Source organism: Podarcis muralis, chromosome 13 (assembly GCF_964188315.1).
Source record: "Podarcis muralis chromosome 13, rPodMur119.hap1.1, whole genome shotgun sequence".
In the NCBI taxonomy this organism is placed as follows: Eukaryota; Metazoa; Chordata; class Lepidosauria; order Squamata; family Lacertidae; genus Podarcis; species Podarcis muralis.
This window is the reverse complement of record NC_135667.1, coordinates 4640521-4665001: the sequence shown is the minus strand read 5'-3', so window position 1 is coordinate 4665001 and position 24481 is coordinate 4640521. Positions and strand designations below refer to the sequence as shown.

At 52.5% G+C, this 24481-nt stretch overlaps 1 protein-coding gene across 1 annotated transcript in view; it reads right to left on the bottom strand.

Moving 5' to 3' along the window:
* Window positions 1-2045: 2045 nt before the first annotated feature.
* EFNB3 (ephrin B3) overlaps window positions 2046-24481 on the bottom strand; it is a gene marked incomplete at its 5' end in the record, with an annotated part of 73502 nt that continues 51066 nt past the window's right edge. The window contains 3 exons of the mRNA XM_077917810.1: window positions 2046-5693; window positions 9959-10063; window positions 13835-13927. Coding sequence (XP_077773936.1) covers window positions 5293-5693; window positions 9959-10063; window positions 13835-13927 — 599 coding nt within the window. The remainder of the gene's footprint in view (window positions 5694-9958; window positions 10064-13834; window positions 13928-24481) is intronic.

The window sequence follows — 24481 nt, the reverse complement described above, 5'->3', positions numbered from 1 at the left end:
CCAATACAGCCTGTGCCAGGGCTAATAATAAACTATAGTTGGAGCGTACCAGAAGATGCAGCAGGGCAATTTCCTCAGAGCGCCGCCCTTGTGGCCGCTGGCAGAAGTGCCTTTCCCGCACCCTGAAAAGGCTTCCTTTCCGAAAGCAAAAGACACGCTTTTGAGCGGGTTCTGCAGCCCTCTGCAATGCGCCGGGACGCACCCAGAGATTGGGCTCAGCTTCTCAAGACGCCGCCAGTGCCCGCTGCTGCCCCCACGCTTCTAGGCCGCTCTCCCTCTACCCCCACCCCCCGTCCGTGTCGGGGCACATCAGGGCTGGCGTCGCTCCCGCTTGCTCTGCCCCCGATTGGCGCTGCCAGTCCCAAAACAACCTACGCCAGCCGTTGTCTTCTCGGAACAAACTGACAAGGTGTCTGGATGTGGCAGGAGGCAGGCCCAGGACGCATAGGTCTGAGGTTTCGTTTTGGGGAGGGGGACGGGCGCAAGAGAGAGAGGGAGGGAGGGAGGCAGATTGTGGAGGGGGGGGACCTGTCACTGGTGCAGAACGTGGCGGCCTGCTGTGATCTGAGCGAAGATGAGTGAGAGAGGGAGGGAGGGAGAGCGCGCCCCACTTTGGAGAGCTGCCTGCTTACGTGGCAAATCTCCTGCCCGACCCTCACGGAAACTCTCGCCCTGTTTTGAGCTCCCTTTGGATGCTGTTTACTTAAGGACTCGTGTGTGTGTGTGTGTGTGTGTTGCGGGAAGAGTCCTCAATTAGATCTCTGGTACATGGGACAGACACAGCCCTGGGGGTGCTGAACGCTGTCAGACTTCATCAGGGAGAAAAGGCGAGGTTTGCTGATGCAACTGCCCGAAATGGGGATGTTGTTGGGGAGGGGGTGACGCAAGGTCAGGTGTGGGGGGCACAGCACTGGCAGGCTCCGGCCCCGCTCTGGGACAGCAGGAGGAGACGGTTAAAGGACAGAGCCTCTGATCCTGCCTGCACCCCAAGCTAAAAAAACGGCTGGCTCCCATTTACAGGATGAGCCGGTTTGGGGGTACAGCCGGGGGGGGGGGGTTAACAGGATAGGAGGCCAACTCCTACCCCCAGTTGACTACATTGGAAGTCTTCTGCTTCGAGAATTTATTCCCCCACTAGCCCAGAGCGATGGGACGCGGGTGGCGCTGTGGGTTAAACCACAGAGCCTAGGACTTGCCGATCAGAAGGTCGGCGGTTCGAATCCCCGCGACGGGGTGAGCTCCCGTTGCTCGGTCCCTGCTCCTGCCAACCTAGCAGTTCGAAAGCACGTCAAAGTGCAAGTAGATAAATAGGTACCGCTCCGGCGGGAAGGTAAACGGCATTTCCGTGCACTGCTCTGGTTCGCCAGAAGCGGCTTAGTCATGCTGGCCATGTGACCCAGAAGCTGTAGGCCGGCTCCCTCGGCCAGTAAAGCGAGATGAGTGCCGCAACCCGAGTCGGTCACGACAGGACCTAATGGTCAGGGGTCCCTTTACCTAGCCCCGAGCCTGCTAGGAAGGCTGCTTTCCGGCCCTTGGCCTCTGAGCGCGTACAGAGCGACATCAGATAACTGAAAACCCACCCTATGCGATGAGCAGTTGGTGGCCAGTGGTGGTTTTCTCCACATTTTGGGTTGTGAGATCTAATTGAGGACTCTTCCCGCAACACACACACACAGAGACATTTTGGGGGGCTTTTCCCTCCCACACGGGGTGCATTTGGGGCATGTATGAACCCTCTACGGAAAACGCATGAAACCAGAAAGTGCCGATGACCATATTTCGGGTGGCTGCAAGATGCAGGAATGCCGATAGCAGGGTGGGCAACCGTGTGGGGTTTTTTTTTTTGTGCCCCTCATGTGGCACATTAGTCACAATCCATTTCCTCCCCCCAACCCTTGCCGCCTCCACAAATATGTCGCAGGCCCCCCCTTTAACGCCCCGATGTATGGCTGTCTTGACACACAACCTCCAGCAATCAGCTGGCTTTTTTTGAGTGGTTTTCTCTGGGTGGTTCGGAAGGAAATAAGCAGAGAAGAGTCCAAAAGGCCAGCTGCACAAGAACTTCTATAATCAACAATGTCCAACAGTAAAATTCCACCGACAAAGCTAAGAAACTCTCAGATAAAAAAAACAACCACCTCTGTTAAAGCTGAAAAAAGACCACATTTTTCTTTTTTTTGTTTCGTTCCGTTCCCCTGCCAAACGCAGGAAAGGCCCCGACCACAATCCCCAAGTCCAACACACACAAAAGTCCCTCCTCTCTCGGAGCCCCATGAAAAAATCTCCACACACACAAAATACGCGGCTTCTGAAGGCCAGCCAGATGTTGGCCGTGGAGGGAGGGGGGGAAAACACCAGTCTTTCAGTCTCCTCCCCAAATGGGGGCAACGCGAAGACCCTCAGAGAACAGCCCCACAACCTTCCCCCCCCCACCACCGCCCTGCCCAGTCGTCATCTCAGATGGGGAAGGGTGGCCATTTTGTGTGACTTTTCTTCTTCTAACAACTAAACAACGAAAAAGCGAACAAAACGGCCGCCGGACGGCTAAGCAACCGGTCCTCTTTTCGAGTCATCCCGAGTCCGATCCGTGGATTCCGCCAGCGTCTCTCTGACCCCCAAACTCCGGCAGAGAAATGGCCTCCTTCATTTTTTTGTGATCTGCAGAAGTGTATGGGGTTAATGGCCAAGGGGGTGAGCATGGGGTTTTTTTGGGGGGAGGTGTATGTGACAGGGGGTGTCAGAAAGGGAAGGAAGGTTTCCTCAGGTGTGAGCGATGGCATGACGGTGTCTCCTTAAGCCAGCTTCCCCTAGCCTGGCGCCCTCCAGATGTTTCGAACTACAACTCCCAGTGCTGGCCTGACCCTCAAATTTGTGGACAACCCACAAAGCAGAACGTTGGAAGAATCAGGACAGATATAAGTCCCTTCTTCAGGCACGGTCAAACTGTGGAACTCCCTGCCACAGGAGGCAGTGACAGCAACCAACCCAGATGGCTTTAAAAGAGCTTTAGGCAAATTCATGGAGGTGTAAGGCTATTATTGTTGGCTCCTAGCCAGGATGGCTGTGCTCTCAGCAGCGCTTCTGGGTACCAGTTGTGGGAAACTACAGGAGGGGAGAGGTCTGCTCTTGAACTCGGCTCCCACTTGCGGCACCCGGTTGGTCCCCGTGAGGATAGGAAGCTGGGCCAGAAGGGGTATTGGCCTGACTCAGCTGCAAGGAGGAGGGCAGGTGTGGGGGACTCCCTGGTCCTGAATGGGGTAGCTGTGCCCCTGAAGGACCAGGTGCGCAGCCTGGGAGTCATTCTGGACTCACAGCTGTCCATGGAGGCGCAGGTCAGTCCTGGTCCAGGGCAGCTGTTTACCAACTCCATCTGGTACGCAGGATGAGACCCTATCTGGACTGTGGACTGTCTCGCCAGAGTGGCACATGCTCTGGTTATCTCTCGCTTGGACTACTGCAATGCGCTCTATGTGGGGCTACCTTTGAAGGTGACCCGGAAACTACAACTAATCCAGAACGCGGCAGCTAGACTGGTGACTGGGAGCGGCCACCGAGACCAGTCTTGAAAGACCTACACTGGCTCCCAGTACGTTTCCGAGCACAATTCAAAGTGCTGGTGCTGACCTTGAAAGCCCTAAATGGCCTCGGCCCAGTATATCTGAAGGAGCGTCTCCACCCCCATCTTTCAGCCGGACACTGAGGTCCAGCTCCGAGGGCCTTGTGGCGGTTCCCTCACTGCGAGAAGCCAAGTTACAGGAAACCAGGCAGAGGGCCTTCTCGGTGGTGGCACCCGCCCTGTGGAACACCCTCCCACCAGATGTCAAAGAGAACAACTACCAGACTTTTAGAAGACATCTGAAGGCAGCCCTGTTTAGGGAAGCTTTTAATGTTTGATGCATTACTGTATTTGAATATTTTGTTGGAAGCTGCCTAGAGTGGCTGGGGAAGCCCAGCCAGATGGGCGGGGTATAAATAATAAATTATTATTATTATTATGGGCTGAAATTGTAGTCCAAAACATATGTGGGCTGGGAAAGGGCGCCTCAACTCTTTCCCTAGCGGAACCTAAAATGAGGGGAAGCAAAATGGGACAGGCAAAATGGCTCCCCTACACCTGCCCTGGCCTTGTGCTTTTCTTGGGTGGGGAAAGAGTTGGGTAATGGAGTTTGCCACTGAATTATCTCCTCACAGAAGCCGAGAGGAACAGGGCAGGTTCCGCAGAGCCAAAAGGTAACTTGGCAGAAGAAACCCTGCAAACCTTCAAGATTCTCAGATTTAATACTGTACTTGAAATGTCAGTTTTGAGGGACGCATCCGGGGTGGGAATGGCAAAGTAACTATTAAGTCTTGGCAGGGTGTTTTCCCTTGGGGGGCAGGGGGGGGGAATAGCGACAACATTATGCTTAACCTGTTGCAGCTTCCCCCAAAACCATCCGACCACAACAGTGTGACCCTTGAGTATGTTGTCAAAAAGAATTTGAAATTGTGCAAGGAAATTTGTGCGTTTTTTTTTTTAAAAAAAAGAGAAACACCGCCCTACTTTAATTCATTTTGGCCGATGGGTGGATGTTTATAAGTAAGGGCTCGTCCACATTTCCGCTCGTCCTTTGCTTAGAAAGCCTTTCCCTCACTGCATTCCCCCGGAAAAAAAACCGTGCTTTATTGCTAAATCGGAACAAACAGCCACCTGCGGGAAACCCGGTTGCCGCTTGTTCCAATTCAGCGCTAAAGATCGGGTTTCCCTTGGGCAAAGGAAAGTGCGTATGGGCCCTAAGTCACCTTTATTTGTTGAACAGGGGTGAGAGATCCATCGAAACTGGACTGTGGGGCGCACCGCAGGGGAGAAATGGAGGGATGTGTGTCTGTGTGTGAGAGAGTGAGTGTGTGGAAAGAAATCAGCCGACGTGGGAGCCCAGTCCTTCCCCCCTCGCACCCGGAAGTGGGGCGAGAGGGGTTCTTGTCTCTGTTAAGCTCGCTGGCGCCTGGCGGAAAGGGGGTCGATTCTCTCGGCCTGTCCATCTGAACCAGGCCCAAATCCACGGAGAGAGAGGAGGAGACAGCAAGGTGGAGGGTCCTTCCCTCTGGCCAAATCCAAATCCCGGGAACCCCCCTTGAATGCCATAGAGGGGGGTCCCCGGAGCTGTGCACGGACCCTAGTATCCAGGCCGGGCGAGAGGGGCGGCAACGTCCCCCCGGTCCGTGCCGAGGTTCCTCCCCGCCGTTGGGGGGTGTGGTGGTGATGGCCGGGGGGCGCAGCCTCCGCCAGGAGGGAGCCGTGCTGCCCACCCCCCCTCATACTTTGTAGTAGATGTTGGCAGGGCTCTGGGGGGGCATCTCCTGAACGATGTAGACCGGGTGGCCGTAGTCCCCGCTGACCTTCTCGTAGTGGGGGCAGAAGGCGCTGTCTGAAGTCCGGAGCGGGATGATGATGTCGCTGGGCTCCGAGCCATTATTGTTGCCCCCGCCGCCCCCCCGCTTGGGGCTGGTCAGGGTGCTGAGCGAGAGCGGCGGGTGGTGGGACTCGCTGTGCTTGGCCCGGCGCCGGCGGTAGCAGAGGGCGCCCGTCACGGCGGCCGCCACCAGCAGGACGAAGGCGGCCCCTCCGGCGGCCCCCGCGATGATCGGGACGCTGGACTGGGGCAGCGGGCCGTTCTCGCCTCCCACCTTCCCGGTGGCGTTTCCGGTTGGGGGTCCTGTTATTTTTTGGGGGGGGGAGGGAAAAAGAAGAGTGTTTATGGAGATGCTTGTTTACCAAGCGTCAGTATAAGCCGGACACCCCCAAACCCGGCCCTCCAGCTGTTTTGGGACTACAATTCCCATCATTCCTGACTACTGGTCCTGTTAGCTAGGGATGATGGGAGTTGTAGTCCCAAAACAGCTGGAGGGCCGAGTCTGGGGGTGCCTGGTATAAGCAAACGGCTCCCTGCTTGCCCATGGCATCGCCTGCCCCACGGACCGAGGCCTCGCTGACATTAAGGGTGGCCAGCACCCATCCCTGCAGGCAAGGGCCTCCTCTGTGATGGCCCCAAAACCGTGGCAATCCCTTCTGTCAGTGGTGCGTTGACACAACTCTCGAGTCTGTCCTCTGACTGACACTGGCGGGATTCGGGCTTTCAGATTTCAGTGGCGCTAAAATTCAGCACCCCTCCCTCTTCCGTTCTACATCTTTGTTGCAGTGCTCCCTTGGCTCAGCGCCCAATGTGGGCGAACGGATCGCGTTTCCCTAAATCTACTTTTGTGACCACTAAGGTGTTTCCTGTAGTGGGACCCTGGAGCTGAATTTGTACAGGTCTGTTCTGTTCGAATGGCTTTATAATTAGAATCACAGAAGTTGGAAGGAACCACGAGAGTCATCTAGTCCAGCCCCTTTCAACGCAGGAAGATTTAATTTAATTTTAATTGTGAGAGTTTTACTTATTTTTTTATAAGGTGGGTAAAACATTCAGAAGAAGAGGGTGAAAGGCTGTTTCTAGGTCACAACCCTGCAGAAGGAGTCTTTGGGTCTCTGCAAATGCGCCTTGCTCATCTGAGTGGAGGGGAGAGATGGGGCTGGAGCGGTTGTGCAAGCTGGCCTAGTGCGCAAAGACAACATCTGCATCCATTGCTCCACCTACTTTTGACCCTGGCCCCGCCCACCACTGGAAGTGGCCAATGGGTGGCTACCCAGAAGGAAATCTGCCTCTCAGGCTGTAAAAAATAAAATAATAAAATAAAATAAAATTCCCCAGCTGTGCTCTGGATTATATCACGTCAGGCTGACGGTGGAGGCTGATGGGTCCCCTCCGTGGGAAAAGTCTCCCTGCTTGCAGAAATCTAGCATGACAAGGAGATGTTTTCCTGTTTTCCTGACAAGCTAGTTTTTTAAGCTATTTCGGGCAGGGGCCGGATCCAGCGCCACGGGAGAGCCAAGCATGCATCTCGCTCAACCCCACCCCACCCTGACATGTTCAATCCAGGAAAAAGCCCTTGATTTCCTCCTCCGAACTGGCGTTCTCTTCCCCTGTGCAAAGGAGATTTGAGTTACACTGTTTGCCTTTCCCCCCTCGCCAGTTTCGCCCAAAGTGTTTCTTTTGGGTTATGTTTCCTAAGCCACTTCCTGCCGGCAGCCAAGACAGGCAGGAGGAGCTCTGAGTCTTTCGCTTCAGCGTGAACCAGGCCGTGCGGGGAAGACGCAGCCTCAAAACGAGAGGCTGGCTTCTCCCTACAGCGGCCCAGAAGTTCACCCCCCTGGCCCCAGTGAAAAGATCTCCGTGTGGGGAGGTGTGGTGGAGCTTGGACTGCGCACACCCCATACGTGTGCACAACACATGGCTTCCCGAAAAGAACCCTGGGAAATGTAGTTTGCTGCTGGCGCTGGGAATCGTAGTTCTGTTAGAGGGGAACAGCGGGGCCCAGGGCTCTTGGGTGAAGGTCATGCGCCTTAAATGCAGGATGCGCATGCAGCCTTTGGAAAACCCTGGGCCGCTCACAGAATGCGATTCCTGCTTAATAATAATAATAATAATAATAATAATAATAATTTATACCCTGCCCATCTGGCTGGGTTTCCCCAGCCACTCTGGGCAGCTTCCAACAGGATATTAAAAACACAATAAAACATTAAAAACTTCCCTAAACAGGGCTGCATTCAGATGTCTTCTAAAAGTCAGATACAGTGGTACATCAGGTTAAGTACTTAATTCGTTCTGGAGGTCTGTACTTAACCTGAAACTGTTCTTAATCTGAAGCACCACTTTAGCTAATGGGGCCTCCCGCTGCTGCCGTGCCGCCGGAGCCTGATTTCTGTTCTCATCCTGAAGCAAAATTCTTAACCTGAAGCACTATTTCTGGGTTAGCGGAGTGTGTAACCTGAAGCGTATGTAACCTGAAGCGTATGTAACCCAAGGTACCACTGTAGTTGTTTATTTCCTTGACATCTGCTGGGAGGGTGTTCCACAGGGTGGGCGCCACCACCGAGAAGGCCCTCTGCCTGGTTCCCTGCAACCTTACTTCTCGCAGTGAGGGAAGGGCCAGGAGGCCCTCGGAGCTGGACCTCAGTGTCCGGGCTGGATGATGAGGGTGGAGACGCTCCTTCAGGTCTACTGGGCCTTTTGAGGCCGTTTAGGGCTTTCAAGGTCAGCACCGACACTTGGAATTGTTATCGGAAACATATGTTTCTGAGCATTAATGTAAAAAAATTATTGTTGTTATTATTATTGCAGGGGGTTGGACTGAATGACTCTTCGGGTCCCTTCTGGTCATAGCTGTCAACATTTCCCTTTTCTTGCGAGGAATCCTATTCGGAATAAGGGAATTTCCCTTTAAAAAAGGGAAACGTTGAGCTTCTGGTTCTACAGCTCTAGGAAGAAAGGCAGACCTGTTCCTTTCCCCATTCAGAGGTTATACTTATGTGGGGAAAGGCTGGTGCGTGAGCAGGGGATGAGGGCTTGCCAAGGAGTCATGCGCCCCCCTGGCGGCCACACAAGACAGCCAGAGCCTTCATGCGCAGAGCCGCACAATGAACGCAGGAAGGCTTCCGGGCTGCGCAAGATTCTAGCTCTCAGTGAGGTCTTCCTGCATGCAGCTGTGCCTCCCTCGCAGTGGGCATCTGTGCTGTACGGACAGTGGGCACCAAGGCGGTAGGCCTAGCTGGCATGACCCATCCAGCGGGTGGCTGCCCCACACGGCCTGGCTCAAGCAGCAGCCTGCAACTTCCGAAACAGGCCTTTTTCAATAATAATAATAATGGTCCGATTCGGTCTACGGAGAGCGGAGGAATAACTAGAAACCTGTTGGTTGGCGGAGAGGCGCTCAAATAGCAAAGCGGGCCCTGCCTGGAGAGGGAAGGTGCTCGTTAGTGTCTGTCGACTCTGGTTAATGGAGCTAATTGCCTCCTCGATACCTCCCCCCAGCCCGGCTCGGCAGGGTTCATTTCAGCCATCACTATCAATAAACCTCAAGCCCGGGGGGGGCCCCCTCTCCCGGCTCCCGGTTCTGTCCCCGACACGGAAGACAGGCAGAACAAAACACTTTGCAAGGAGCTAGTCCCCCCCGCCGTCCCCACCCCCCCGCTGCAAAGCCTCGTCTTCAGTGTCCCCCCCCCCCCCCCCGTCTGGGCCTGCCAGGGCCGGACGTGGACTGATCCCGGGGAGAAGGGGGAAGCGGCGAAGGAGGGTCTGCCCCAAACGCTGACCCACAGGGCCCCGGTCCTGGTCTCCTCCCCCCCCTCCCCTTGATGAGCAGAGCTGGGAGCCAGGACTCCTGGGCTGTCCAAGGAGAGGTTGGAAGAGGAGGAGAGGTAGGAGCCAGGACTCCGGGGTTCTCTCGGAAATGGGGTACGAGAAGCCGCCTCATTCCATTGCAGCGGAATTGGGGGTCATCTGTTAGTTTTTTTGCATTTTATCCGCCTTGTTTCAATTTGTGTAAGCCGCTCCATGATTAATAATAATAATAATAATAATAATAATAATAATAATAATAATGGCTTCCCCCGCATGCTTTGGACCACAACTCATCCCAACCCCAGCCAACGAGGCCTGCCATCTTGAGCTGGATTTTTGTGGGGGGAGGAGGGTGCCTAATGCCTTAAAGCAGGGGATTCGGGGAACTAGGACTCCTGGGTCCTGCGCCTACTCGCCTGCAGGCTTCTCTTCCCTTAACAATGGACTCTGGGGCAAAGGCCCTTCTCTGCTCAGGCCTCAGGATCCTACACACCGAAAAGCTTTTGAGGAATGCAGGATGCTGCCCCAAATCCGGCTCCCCGGACCCTCAAGTCCATGGGAGCCTCTTGGGAAAGGAGGGCACTGGGGCTATTGTGCCTTGGGGCAAGAGGGAGGGAGGGGTTAGGGAGTGGGAAACGTGGAGGGAAAACATGGGGCGGTGTGTGGGGGGTGAGAGCCAGGGTTTTGCTGCAGGGGGGCTCCCTCCTCTCGTGACTGCGCTTGGGGGGCGAGGAGGGAGTTGTAGGGTTGGGGCATACCTGGGTTGACCTCCTTGCTGGGCTCGGCTGCCCCAGACGTCCCTCTCTCCTTCTCGGTAGGCGTGTCTGGAACGGACTTCGGGGTTTTGGAGCCCGTGTTGGGATCTGGGGGCGGCAAGGGCGCACAGTTAAAACTATGGAAGCCGGTTCCCGCCGGGGGGGGGGGGGGGAGAGGCGGCGGCAGCCGCCATCTTGGAAAGAGGACTGGAAAGAGGACTAGGCAAATTCAAGGGGGCAGAGAGGGCTCTCGATGGCTCCTAGCCACAATGACTATGCTCTGTCCTCCGCACTTGGGGGGCAGCAATGGGTACCAGCAGATGGGCCCCTGGTCTGATCCAGCAAGCTCTTTTTACGTTCTGAAGGGCAGAGAGATGGCAAGTGTGGGTGGGAGCTGGGGGACGGAGGGGCAGAGACCCAGTTAGGGGCAAAGGGAGACACATTCAGACCCCCAATTTATGGGGGCGAAGCGTCAAAAACAGAGCAAAACCACACAAACTCAAGAATAAAATAATAAAACCAACGCGCTCTTTAGCAGCGTGGCATGGTAAAAACAGAGCAAAACACACAAACTCAAGAAGGATGAAACGAACGACAACAAGGAAACGATCCCCACGGACTCCAAAAACAGTGAAACAATTTTGTCAGATGTCGGCCACCTCTTTGCCCTTCTCGTGTGGCAATTAGGAAATACAACTGAGGCTCGGTTCCTTTTATGGCGCCACTCTGGGACAGAAGGGGGGCAGATTTTAGGGTTGTCTTTGTTTTGATCATGTATGTTGTGTTTTTAATATTGCAGTTTTGTTTTGTGAACTGCCCCGATATTGACGGGTATAGGGCGGTATGCAAACTGAGCAAATAAATAAAAATCAATAAATAAGCAGGCCAGTTTCCGAGTCACACAGAATTCCGCAACCAGGCAAAGAAGGAGCATAGGACGTTCTGTGTACTTCGGGTGCCTGCATGCCTCTGCAGCTCAAAAATAAAAATAAAAAATTGCCACGGTTAAAAGTAAGGGGGGGAAGGGCTTCACATTCTCTTCGGGGTTTTAATCTTACAAAGCAGGAGGGTGTGGGGTGGGGTGGAAAGAGCATGCAGTACCACACAGGAACCACTAGGTTGTGCTCTCAACACTGGTGTGCAGCAGCAGGTGAGGTCACCTGTGGGCGGAGTCTGAGCTCACACCTGGCGAGGGAGGCAGCCAGGTGAAAGTACCTGCCCAGCCGCTGCCAGAAACAGCCAACACACCTGTGGTTGGTTTTTTTTTGCCAATAACAAGGCTTTTTAAAAAAACACCTGTGCTAGGATGGACAGACATTACGGGAACCTCCGTGGCTACAGGACGGACCCTGACCTTTATCTTCCCTCTCCCTCCAAAAGTGAAGATTCTTTCCAATCCCATCCCACCCTCATTTTGTTTTAGTTCTGCCTTCCCCTGCATCCCCTCTCCCAGTCTTGGTACATGGCAATGTTCTGTCATCCCCACCGATTTAATTTAATCTACATTTACGGTAAATCACTTTCCCGCCACAACTTCAGAAACGAGGGCAGTTTAACCTATTCATCTAAGCTTCTTTCCCTTTTGGGAGCGGGCTGATGAGTTGCCTGGCAGCATTTATTTTTCTTAATAAACCCGAAACCAAATTTCTGAACTGTGGTATTTTAAAATTCAGATTTTTATTAAGTAGCTAGAGAGCAATGGAAGATGTGGTTTAAAACATCAAGTTAACGAGCAAACGAAACCATCCCAGATTTGGGGGGGGGGGTGTTTGCTTGAGAAAACCTCGCCCCCAAATTCATTTCGCTTCTCTGTTTTTGATCTCACAACGGCCCTGCGAGGCGTGCTTAGGGGCTGAGAGAGAGAGGAAAGCTTAGCCCCAGGCCACAGGCAGGCAGCTTGCTGGCCAAAGAGGTGTTCAAAGTCAGGACTCCGGGCTCCAAACTCCTCCTTCTGCCGCCCTGGAATCCTCACGTTTATTCTGCTCGTTTGTGCGATTTAATCTGAGGGGCAGGATCCGTGAGAGGCGGGCAGAGCGACAAGCGGGCATCAAGGGGCACATTTGCCCAGGTAGGACAGGGGGTGAGAAACAGTCAGGGCTGGGAGAAAAGAAGGGGAAAGCGAGAGGGCCTGACATTCAGGGTCATAGGATTGACTCCCCCTCCTCTCCCTTGCTCCCACCCCAATCTACTCCTGCCCCCCATACAGGGATGCCTCGCAAGACGAAAAGAATCCGTTCCGCGATTCTCTTCGTCTAGCGGTTTTTCCGTCTTGCGAAGCAAGCCCATTAGCGGCTTAGTTCTATTAGCGGTTTAGCGGCTTAGTGGCTATTAAAGGATTAGCGGCTAAGCTGCTAAAAGGCTATTAGCGGCTTAGCGGCTTTGAAAAAGGGGGGGGAAGCGGGGAGGGAAATCGCAAGACTCGCAAGACGTTTTCGTCTTGTGAAGCAAGCCCATAGGGAAAGTCGTCTTGCGAAGCAGCTCAGAAACGGAAAACCCTTTCGTCTAGCGCAGGGGTCTGCAACCTTTAAGACAAAAAGAGCCACTTGGACCCGTTTCCGAAGAAAAAAAAATCTGGGAGCCGCAAAACGGGGAAGGTGACGTCGGGACGGTGCGTGACTAACGCACACACCGCCCCCATGCGACGTCACAGCCAGTACAGCGCCTGCCACAGTGGGGAGTGTTGGGGCGCACAATGCGCCTCCTCCCCTCGCTAGTATCCGCCCCGGAGCCGCGGCAAAGGTGTAAAAGAGCCACATGCGGCTCCGGAGCCGCGGGTTGCAGACCCCTGGTCTAGCGGGTTTTCCGTCTTGCGAGGCATTCGTCTTGCAGGGCACCACTGTATTCCCATTTACTGGGCGGTCACGAGCTCATCCTAGTTCCAGCAGGGGCTGTGGGCCTGCCCCGTGCCACGTTCCCAAATCCAGGGGTTTTGCAGAGGGAACGGGTCAAAGTCCCCAAGAGTCCTGGCTGTTGCAGCGGTGGCAGGGAATGGGGTGAGCACAAGCCAGCCACTAGGTCAGTCTTTGCCAACCTGCCACCTCTCAGATGTTTTAATAATTAATAATAATAATATTTTTTTATTTATACCCCGCCCTTCCCGGTTCAAAAACCGGGCTCGGGGCGGCTAACAACAAATTTAAAACACTTAAGCGATGCAACAAAAAAACAGTGTGAAACGTGAATAACGATAAATTCAGAATTCAAAAATCAATTTAGGGGGGAAATCCATCCAAAAAACATTAGATGATCACCAGGGCTAGCTGGCTAAATTAGTTCAATTTGGGCCAGTGAGGAGATCAGGGGAGAATTAGCTGTGGGATCCCAGAGCGCCGGGTAATCTTCATAAAAAGGGGAGGGGGAGGGGAGGAAGGGGAATAAAAGATCAGGCTAAGTTCAAATTGAAAGCCATCTCTGTCTTACAGGCCCTGCGGAAGGAGGTTAAATCCTGCAGGGCCCTGGTCTCCTGGGACAGAGCATTCCACCAGGTCGGAGCCATCACTGAGAAGGCCCTGGCCCTGGTGGAGGATAATCTGGCTTCCTTAGGGCTCGGGACCTCTAAACTATAATTATTCATCCAGCTAGCGTGCGGTCCAAAACATCTGGAGGGCACCAGGTTGGCGAAGGCTGGCCCTGGCACTCTCCCCCACCCTTCTCCCGGGGAACGGGGGGGGGGGGGGGGTGTCCTCCTCATTTCCAGGATTCCCCGTTCTAACCCGCTCTCTTCCTGAAGAGGTTCTGGCTCCCAGAATGCTCTGCTCTCGTGCAACGGACCCCCATTCCCCTCCCAGGGACATCTGGGTCATCTCCCCACACCCAGATCTTCTCCCGCAAAGGCACGCTTTCTGGATTCTTCTCTCTCCCCGTCCCCCGACGACTTACGCTGCCCGACTTTCAAGACGACTTTCATGCCTTTGGAGAGGCAGGCACCGCCCTTCATGTTTTCAAGCCCTTCCTTGGTACCATCTGAAGTTGCTGTGGGGCAGGAGAGAGAGAGAGAAAGAGAGAGAAAGAAATTAGCCGTACTTATGGGTTACAGCCAGGCTGCTGTAATGTACAGTATGCGGGGCTGCCCTTGGAGACTGCTCACTTGCAGGGCTTCCTGGCATCTCTAACTTGGCTATCTCTTCAGAGCCAGGCGAATATACCTTTCTAAAAAATTCATTTCCCCAAGTCTTTAATTGCTAGAAACGGCGGTGGCGGCTGCCAGGTTGCAGTTGTTGTTTTTTCTGCCATTTTATTCCCTTCTGAGTTTTGCTACCAACTCATGACGATGCCTGCTTCTGTTTTTCTCCCGCAAGGCGCCCAGAGAATACTGATGGGTGGCATGGGTGTTAAATAATAAATTCATGGGCCAGCTGCGAGGGAAAGCTCAGGAGGCCTTGGACAGAGACCGGAGGAGGTGGAAGATGGGAGACTTTTCCTGCCTGGGGTGCAGGGACAGGCCCGAGGCTTCAAAAAGGGCCATTTTGAATTCCTTTCATCGCCCAAGACTTTGTGGTATTAAAGAGCTGATGTGGGGGGTCCAGTAAAAGGTAAAGGTAAAGGGACCCCTGACCATTAAGTCCAGTCGTGGCCGACTCTGGGGTTGCGGCGCTCATCTCGCTTTATTGGTCAAGGGAGCTGGTGTACAGCTTCCGGGTCATGTGGCCAGCATGACTAAGCCGCTTCTGGTGAACCAGAGCAGCGCACGGAAACGCCATTTACCTTCCCGCCGGAGCGGTACCTATTTATCTGCTTGCACTTGACGTGCTTTCGAACTGCTAGGTGGGCAGGAGCAGGGACCGAGCAACAGGAGCTCACCCCATTCGAACCGCCAACCTTCTGATCGGCAAGTCCTAGGCTCTGTGGTTTAACCCACAGCACCACCCACGTCCCTGGGGGTTCCAGTGGTGTCCCCCAATTAATTATAATTATTAAATTATTATAATTATTATAATTATAATTTATTATTTATACCCCACCCATCTGGCTGGGCTTCCCCAGCCACTCTGGGCGGCTTCCAACAAAATATTAAAATACAGTAATGCATCAAACATTAAAAGCTTCCCTAAACAGGACTGCCTTCAGATGTCTTCTAAAAGTCTGGTAGTTGTTCTTCTCTTTGACATCTGATGGGAGGGCGTTCCACAGGGCGGGTGCCACCACCAAGAAGGCCCTCTGCCCAGTTCCCTGTAACCTCACTTCTCGCAGGGAGGGAACCGCCAGAAGGCCCTCGGAGCTGGACCTCAGTGTCCGGGCAGAACGATGGGGGTGGAGACACTCCTTCAGGTCTACTGGGCCTTTGAGGCTGTTTAGGGCTTTAAAGGGTAGCACCAACACTTTGAATTGTGCTCGGAAACATACTGGGAGCCAATGTAGGTCTTTCAGGTGTTATGTGGTCTCGGCGGCCGCTCCCCAACCTTCCTACCCAGCAACTCAGACCCCTAACCCTGCAGCCCCCTCCGCGCTCTCAGACAAACCCGATGCAGCCCGGCCTTTCCAAAGGATGCTCTGCGGGGTCACTTAATATTTAAACAAGATGTTTAATGTTTGCACAGACAAAAGTTCCCCTCGTGATCCGTTAATAAGCCAGAGGCTGCGGAGGCGAGTGGGGCGTTTTGACGCACCTGCTCTGCCAAAGCCTGATGGAGATGCAGAGAAAAGAGAGAGAGAGAAAGAGACAGAGAGACAGAGAGAGAAAGCAGCCATCTTGGCAAGTGGGCAGCCTCCCTGGGTGCCCCACAACCACTGGCATGGGGCAGCCAAACCCACAGATCAGGCTTGCCCTTAATAGCACAAGAAATTAAATTCTGCTCGCGATCCAAGGCGAACCTTGCAAACCTCTCCAAATTCTCCAAAAATGTGCCGATTATTGTTTATTGCATTTATAAAAGGTAAAGGTTGTTGACTGGACCATTAGGTCCAGTCGTGACTGACTCTGGGGTTGCGGCGCTCATCTCGCTTTCAGGCCGAGGGAGCCGGTGTGCAGCTTCCGGGTCATGTGGCCAGCAGGACTAAGCCGCTTCTGGCGAACCAGAGCAGCGCACGGAAACGCCGTTTCCCTTCCCGCCGGAGTGGTACCTATTTATCTACTTGCACTTTGACGTGCTTTCGAACTGCTAGGTTGGCAGGAGCAGGGACCGAGCTACAGGAGCTCACCCCGTGGCGGGGATTCGAACCACCGACCTTCTGATCGGCAAGTCCTAGGCTCTGTGGTTTAACCCACAGCGCCACCCGCGTCCCTTTATTGCATTTATATCCCACCCTTTTTTCTCCAAGGAGCACAAGGTGGTGGACATGGCTCTCGCCTTCCTTATTTACTCCCCACAACAACCCTGTGAGGTAGGTGAGAGAGGCAGCGACCAGCCCCCAAAGGTCACCCAGTGAGTTTTGTGGCCAAGTGGGGGGATTTGAACCCGAGTCTCTCCCAGGCCAAAGTCCGACTCTCTAACCACTAGGCCACACTCGGTCATATGAGTAAAAATACACATATTGACAGAAAAACAACACACACAAATGTGCTTTATTGCTTGCAAAATTAGCCAAAACTGCATGGGTTTATTAGGAGAAATTCACACAAAAATGGTAGTGGATTTTCATTACGTTTTCTTCAAAAAAATAATAATCGGCAAATTGCTGCAGAAACGTGGAGAACCAGATATAAGATTGGAAGAATGAGAAACTGAGAGAACCGGAACTGACAAATCCATCCGTCTCTCCTCGCAACCGACCCAGATCTGTCCCAATTGCAGAAGAGCATCGTCTTGTTCTTAAGTCTGCGTTGAGGATTGCTTTTAATCTTCCAGGCTTGCCTTTTGTGTGCATTTTATGAAAATGTTTTTCTTCCCCCCGCGATGGCGATTTTAATTTACGTAAGCCGCCTCAAGTGGGGCATAAGCCCCTGAAAGGCAGAGAAGAAATCTCAGGAACATTTTTTAAAAAAAATAAAAAAATAAAAAATAGAATTATATGCGAAGTCCTCCGCTTGAAACTCAGCCGACAAACTCGCTGTTCTGTGAAAAATACCAGTCAAGGGTGCCTGTGTTAGCAAGATAAACCGTGAGAAGGACTGGCAGCTGAAACCTAACTAAATTATCGTGAGGTTAAATCATGCTGCTACTGTTGTTGTTGTAGTAGTAGGTGAATTCCTCACAGCTTTCCTTTCACAGAATTGCAAGCCCGGGAGGAAAACCCAGAGGCCGCCTAGAAGAGCTTTCCCCAGATATTTCAGACTAAAACTCCCGCCAGCCGCAGCCAGCAGGGCCACTGGGCATGGGAGTTGTAGTCCAAAATATATAGAGGGCGCCAGGTTGGGCGACGCTGATTTAGATCGACCCCTGGCCGAGGGTAGGAGCACCTATCAGCCCCACCCTTACCCACTCTGACCAGGCGGTTTAATCCAAATTATGGCGCAGGGCCGGCTCAAGCGTTGGGCAGAATGGTGCAGCTGCCGCAGCCTCAGTACCTGGGATAGGGGAAGACGCCATCTTGCCCTCTGCCTCAGGCGGCAAAATGTCTTGCCTTGTCCTATGCAATGTGTGGCTAGGGTTGACCAATGGCTCCCTCCATTTGTGGGATGCTCTCCCCAGGGAGGTTCGGCTGGCACCTTCATTCTACACCTTTAGGTGCCATGCAAAAACGTTCCTCTTCAACCAGGCCTTGGGCTGATTGACATCCGATACGGTTTTAAACGTGTTGTTGGTACGGGTGGAGGGTTACTGCTTTGCTTCTGTTCAAGTTTTCATTATGTATTTTGCGTTTTTTAGACTGTGTTTGAATGCTGTGAACAGCCCCGAGATCTACGGATGAAGGGTGATATACAAATATTATCAATAATGTCAACAACAACAACAGGGCCTTCTCGGTAGTGGCCCCTACCCTGTGGAATGCCTTCCCATGATGCGGGTGGCGCTGTGGGTTAAACCACAGAGCCTAGGACTTGCCGATCAGAAGGTCGGCGGTTTGAATCCCCACAACGGGGTGAGCTCCTGTTGTTCGGTCCCAGCTCCTGCCAACCTAGCAGTTCAAAAGCACATCAAAGTGCGAGTAGATAAATAGGTACCGCTCCAGCGGGAAGGTAAACGGCGTTTCCGTGCGCTGCTCTGGTTCACCAGAAGCGGCTTAGTCATGCTGGCCACATGACCCGGAAGCTGTACGCCGGCTCCCTCGGCCAATAAAGCAAGATGAGCACTGCAACTCCAGAGTTGGCCACGACTGGACCTAATGGTCAGGGGTCCCTTTACCTTTTAAAATAATATAACATTTAGTAAACATCTGAAGGCAGCCCCGTACAGGGACGTTTTTTAAGGTTTAAGGTTTTACGGTATGTGCTGGAAGCCGCCCGGAGTGGCTGGGTACAAATAATGAGTTTTTGCTGTTGCAGGGCCAACCAGCCCCAGGTAGTTGGGCCCAGGAGCCGCCATTTTGATTTCCCAACATGACTCCAACAGAGCATCGCTCCAAAGCCGTGGGAAAGTAAAATGGTGGCTGGAGCTGGGAGGCTCCCACAGCCCTGTTACCTGGTGCTACCTGCAGCAACAAAAATGAAATTTAAAAAGGTAGCAAAGCGGCTGTCTCAGCGGGCCATGACTGGGGGGGGGGGGGGCACATCAGTCGCACAAAAGATGTCACGCTTTGGATGTTGGGGCCGGCAAAATAATAATAATAAATTGTTTGTTACATTTCTAGATCACCTTTGCCTTCCAAGGATCTCAAAGTGATGCACTTGGTTTTCTTGCTCCCCATTTCATCCTCACAACAACCTGGGAGGTAGGTTAAGCTAAGAGATGATCAAAACAAAAAAAAATTCCTTCCAGTAGCACCTTAAAGACCAACTAAGTTAATTCTTGGTATGAGCTTGGTATGGCAGATAGCTGTGATGAGCCTGTTGATGACTCTTAACGACTGCAATAGGTCTTACAGGGAAAAGCAAGGGGTGAGAAGGTGAAAAATGGCTTTGTCATGTATAATGAGATAAGAATCCAATGTCTTTGTTCAGACCAGGTCTCTCCATGGTTTTAAGTTCACAAGAATCACAAGACAGAGAAACCAGTAGGAGAACACTTCAATCTCCCAGGACATTCTATACAAGATCTCAAAGTAGCTGTTTTACTACAAAGGAATTTCAGAAATAGACTGGAAAGAGAAGCTGCTGAATTGCAACTTATTACCAAACTTAAAACCATGGAGAGACCTGGTCTGAACAAAGACATTGGATTCTTATCTCATTATACATGACAAAGCCATTTTTCACCTTCTCACCCCTTACTTTTTCCTGTAAGACCTATTGCAGTCGTTAAGAGTCGTCAACAGGCTCATCACAGCTATCTGCCAATCACCCATTCCCACCACCCTTCTGAGTAATACCCCTCCCCACCTTCTCACTATATAGAAGGATCTGGCAACTTCTGTTTCAGTGTATCTGAAGAAGTGTGCATGCACACGAAAGCTCATACCAAGAACTAACTTAGTTGGTCTTTAAGGTGCTACTGGAAGGAATTTTTTTTGTTTTGACTATGGCAGACCAACACGGCTACCTATCTGTAACTGGAACTAAGAGATGATGACTGACTACAAGGTCCAGGGTCGGATTTAGGTTTGATGAGGCCCTAAGCAAGGTAATGGGGCCCTTTAAATGTCCAGCTGTCCTTTGTCAACAACAAATTGCCGCTGTTTTTTGGGTTGAATATATGCTATATGGACCTCATAGGTATCTCAAGCCATTTGCGCATGTTGCCCTGCAGCCAGTCCATGCAGAATGTAGGCACCCTATATATAGAAAGGAGCAAACCAGTGATATTTTAGGGAGCAGGCTAGAAGGCGGGGCCCGTGACTGACATCATAGGAGCCTACACAACACAAAACATGCTGTTGCTGTAGGTAGGTTTTATTTTATTTGTTTTGTATCTTATATTTTGGAAATGTACAGGTGAAACTCGAAAAATTGGAATATCGTGGAAAAGTTCCTTTATTTCAGGAATTCAACTTGAAAGGTGAAACAAATATATGAGATCAACTCATGACATGCAAAGCGAGATATGCTTCTACTTCTCAGAGGTCCAATCTTGCTCGATTTGCAATCCTTGTTTTGCTAATTTCCTTGAATAGTCTAATTTTCTGAGATTGTTAATTTGGGGTTTTCATAACCTGTACGCCATGATCATTGCAATGATAACAAATCAAGGCTTGACATATCTTGCTTTCCATGTCATGAGTCCATCTCATATATTAGTTTCACCTTTCAAGTTGAATTATGGAAATAAAGGAACTTTTCCACAATATTCGAATTTTTCAAGTTTCACCTGTAGAACAAATAAAGGCTTGACATATCTCGCTTTGCATGTCACGAGTCTATCTCATATACAGTGGTACCTTGGATTACATATGCTTCAGGTTACATACGCTTCAGGTTACATACTCCGCTAACCCAGAAATAGTGCTTCAGGTTAAGAACTTTGCTTCAGGATAAGAACAGAAATTGGGCTCCGGCGGCACAGCAGCAGCAGGAGGCCCTATTAGCTAAAGTGGTGCTTCAGGTTAAGAACAGCTTCAGGTTAAGAACGGACCTCCGGAACGAATTAAGTACTTAACCTGAGGTACCACTGTATTAGTTTCACCTTTGAAGTTGAACTGAAGTTGAAATAAAGGAACTTTTCCACGATATTCAAATTTTTCGAGATTCACCTGCATATCCAGGGTTTTTTCCTTTAATTTTTTGGGGGGGCCCCAAGAGAGTGGGGCCCTAAGCTACAGCTTGTTTACCTTATACAGTGGTACCTCGGGTTAAGTATTTAATTCGTTCCGGAGGTCCGTTCTTATCCTGAATCTGTTCTTAACCTGAAGCACCACTTTAGCTAATGGGGCCTCCTGCTGCCGCCGCGCCACCGGAGCCCGATTTCTGTTCTCATCCTGAAGCAAAGTTCTTAACCCGAAGCTCTGTTTCTGGGTTAGTGGAGTCTGTAACCTGAAGCGTCTGTAACCCAAGGTACCACTGTACGTAAATCCGGCACTGCCAAGGTCACTCATTGGCGCTTTATGGCTGAGTGGGGATTCGAACCCTGCTCTCTCAGGCCCTAGTCCGACGCTCTATTATGCCACATTATGCTCTCTTCCCGAGTCTTGCAGTTTCCAGCAACTGGTAAAAGACCACAGGCTCAAGTCCGCCACACGCAGATCCGTCACTCCTGGACTGGGCACTCTCACGTGTTCACAGGGTGGGACTTTGCCCACCCTACTGAGACCTGCTGAAGCGGGGACTCTGACCCCTTCATCCAGCGGGTGCTTTTCCGGAAGGTCCCAAGCTGGCGATGCCACGCGGCATCCCGAAGCCTTTGGGTTCTCTCGTTCCGCTTCTGCGAGGGAAACGGGGGACCCTAATGGATTTTTAAAAAGAAGAAAGAGAGAGATTTGGGGGGGGGGGTTCGCGTGCAGCGCGCGGCGCGGGACTCTCTCTCGCTGGCAGCTGCCGGGGGCTCTGGGAAGCTGGGCCCGTCGGTTCAGTTTAGACTCGCTCGGCTGAGTCCTCACAAAGAACACGCCTGGCCGGTGGGGGGCCACCCTTCGCGAGGCTGCCGACGCAGGGCAGGCAGGAGAGACGGCCGTGCTCACCCCCCTCTCGGTGCCCACCTCCCCGCCAAACGGACGGGGCCTGCTTGCTTGCCCAAGCTCCTCTCCGGAGGGAGACACAAGCTAGTCCACAGGCTCCTGGCAATTGAGGGCATCCTGCGATTTCTTTAAAAGGACAACACATCGTTTTGACTTTTTACAGCTGCACTCTCCAAAATTAAAAGTTTCAAAAAAGAAATAAAAAGACAAGTCAGGGTTTGGCTCTCGGTGACCGCCGCATCTTTCGGCCTTGCGGGTGCCCATCACCTAACCTTAGGTATATTGAGAGGGTGTGTGTGTGGCCAGCTTGGATATGCATTTAAAAATATTAAATTGCTTTCCCCGATACTCGCCAGGGATATAATATCTGAGCGAATGGAATGATTTACAAGGGCTGCCCAGGGTGGAGGGGGCTGGGGGCTGGCACCAACCTGAAGCTGTGCCCTCGGACTTGTTAGTCCTCAGAGGGAAGAGATTTGTGCCAGCCCCCCCCCCACGGCACCCGCGAGAGCGTTGTGCCCCATTTCCTCATGGCACTGGAAACGCGGCCATCACCGTTTGATTATTTCTGCCCAAGCTTTCTAGGGAAAGCGATGGAAAAAATGTGGTTCCTGCATTTGGGGGGGGGGGGTTGGTTTGGATGACCCTCGGGGTCCCTTCCAGCTCTGTCATTCTGTGATTCTACTGTGGCTGGGCTTTGTGGCGCCAATTAAGGCAGGCAAAACATGCTGAGATGCAGCCAATTTTTTGGGGTGGGGGGCGGCGGCTTGCTGTTTCCTCTTCCATCACTTCCTGTCCTAGATGGTGCCACCACCTTCCCTGCCCCCAGCCAGCCGATTTCCTTCTTCCCTTCCCTCCTTCCACTCAGCTGTCTCACGCTCTACCTCATGCTTGGCTGGGCATAAATTCATTTGAAGGGGGAGGAAAAACTGGGTCAACGACGCCTTGCCACCACCACCGGAAAAAAACCCACTATGTCCGCCCTGATGCTCCCATCACCTGGCTTTGAGGGAGGGGGGACGACGGGAAGTGTCAGTGTCTGGGGCGGGGGAAAGTGGTGGAAAAGCTGGTGGCTGTCTTGCCCGGTGGGTAGAGCAATGACCTTGATTTGTAAAAATATATATATAAATATAAAAGAATAAGGTGAAAACGACGGCAACTGTAGAGATCTGGATTCCCTCGCTTGCCCCCCCTGATTGGGCGGAGGAGGAGGAGGGGGAGACGCAGGGTGGTCAAGTGGGTTTCTTTCAACATTCGTCTGCTTGCCCAGGGGCACAACCCAGGCTGCAAAGCAGAGAGGACGGAAGAAAAAGCAGAAAGAGGAAGATATATATATCTGTATCTATACAAATTGTGTGTGCGCGTCTTTGAGAGGAGAGGGAACGGAAAACTGCTATCCACCATCCTTGGCAGCCACGCAAACCCCGTATATCTGGGCCCGCGTGGCCCTAAACAACAACCCCACAGATATCGCTTGCACGCCGTGGGGCGGGAAATGGGACTTTGCATTAAACGGGGTCCCTGGTGCACACACACACACACCCCTTCAGAAACAGTCGCATCTCAGAAATGGTCGACACGGGAGTGGGGAGGGCGCTTTATGCTCGCAAGAGGAAGGGGAGAGTTGAGTTAGACCCCCCCCACACACACGCCATGGAAAGAGCAGACAAATTGGTGTGTGTGCGTGCGTCCGGGCTGGGGGGTGGAGATTGGCTGGTTACCCCAAAGTGGCTGCTGTGGTACAGCCAAGTGGCTGGCTCATACAGGTTTGCCAGGAGACAGTTGCCATGGCGATGGCTGAAGGGCCACCCCAGGCAGCCGGAGCTGATGAGACAGGGATGCTGAAGGGTGGGGAGAGGAAAGGGGAGGGGGTGGTTAGAGGACTCGGTCCCTCTCCTCTTCCTTAAAAGATCAGGGGACGCTCACCAGCCGTGGCCCAGGACTGAGATGGGCTAGAATAGGCCTTAGGACAGCCTAGTCAGCCTCAAATTCCCTCCAAAGGCCGAGTCGCCCTCCAGTCCCCTTAAATGCTGGACTCCCAGCCTCCGTCACACGGTATCATTGGTTTCTGACAAGAGGATAAACCCCGGGCAACGGCCACGCATTGCAGGTGGGGCTGCCCATGAACATAAAAAATATGGCGGTGAACCTATTGCGGTTACCACATTTCCCTGCTTTCTTGGAAGAGGCGCAAAGCCTGCCTTTTCTGCGAAGCCACCAACAGAATCAGCTCGCCTCCGTGCCCAAGCGGCGCCCTCCGGGTGTTTCGAACTACAACTCCCGTCGGTCCCAGCCAGCCGCAATGAACCCCAGTATCCGCAACAAACGCACACATACTTCTCTGCCCTCACCCTGCTATCCCCCCTGCCCACCTCTCTCCCTTTGTTTCCCTTCTGTTCGTCTCCGAGGATGTTTGCCCCTTAGGGGCAGAGACCCAAGCTCTCCTTCTTTATAATTCACCGTGTACACGGATGGTGCTACATCACCAACAGCAGCAGCAACTACGGATGTGGCAAGTCGTTAAGGAAAAGGTGACTGATTATTCACGGAGTAGGTGTGGGCGCTCCTTGGCAGCAATGGGCGCATTTAATGTTCTGCTCTCCACCGCTGTGCCAGGGAATAGGCGCCTTCCGCCTTCCAAGAACCGCACGTTCCCGCTTTTCCTGCCTCCCACTTCTCCTGCCCCAGGTATGCCTGGGGGGGCCACGGGAAGCAGGCATTTAAAGCACCCCCAACCGTGTTTTGTGGACGTGCCACTTGGACCTCGTGCAAAAACATTGATCCAGTCAGGATGGAAGAATGTCTCAGTGCTGTTTCCCCCCGTTTTCCAACCTTGTATTCAATGCATCCCATTTCTTCCCCCATTTGTACATTTTTCTTTGCGGATGGTTCACACAAAAATCTGCGTTTTCACGCACATTCCCCCTAATGTCTCCATTTTGG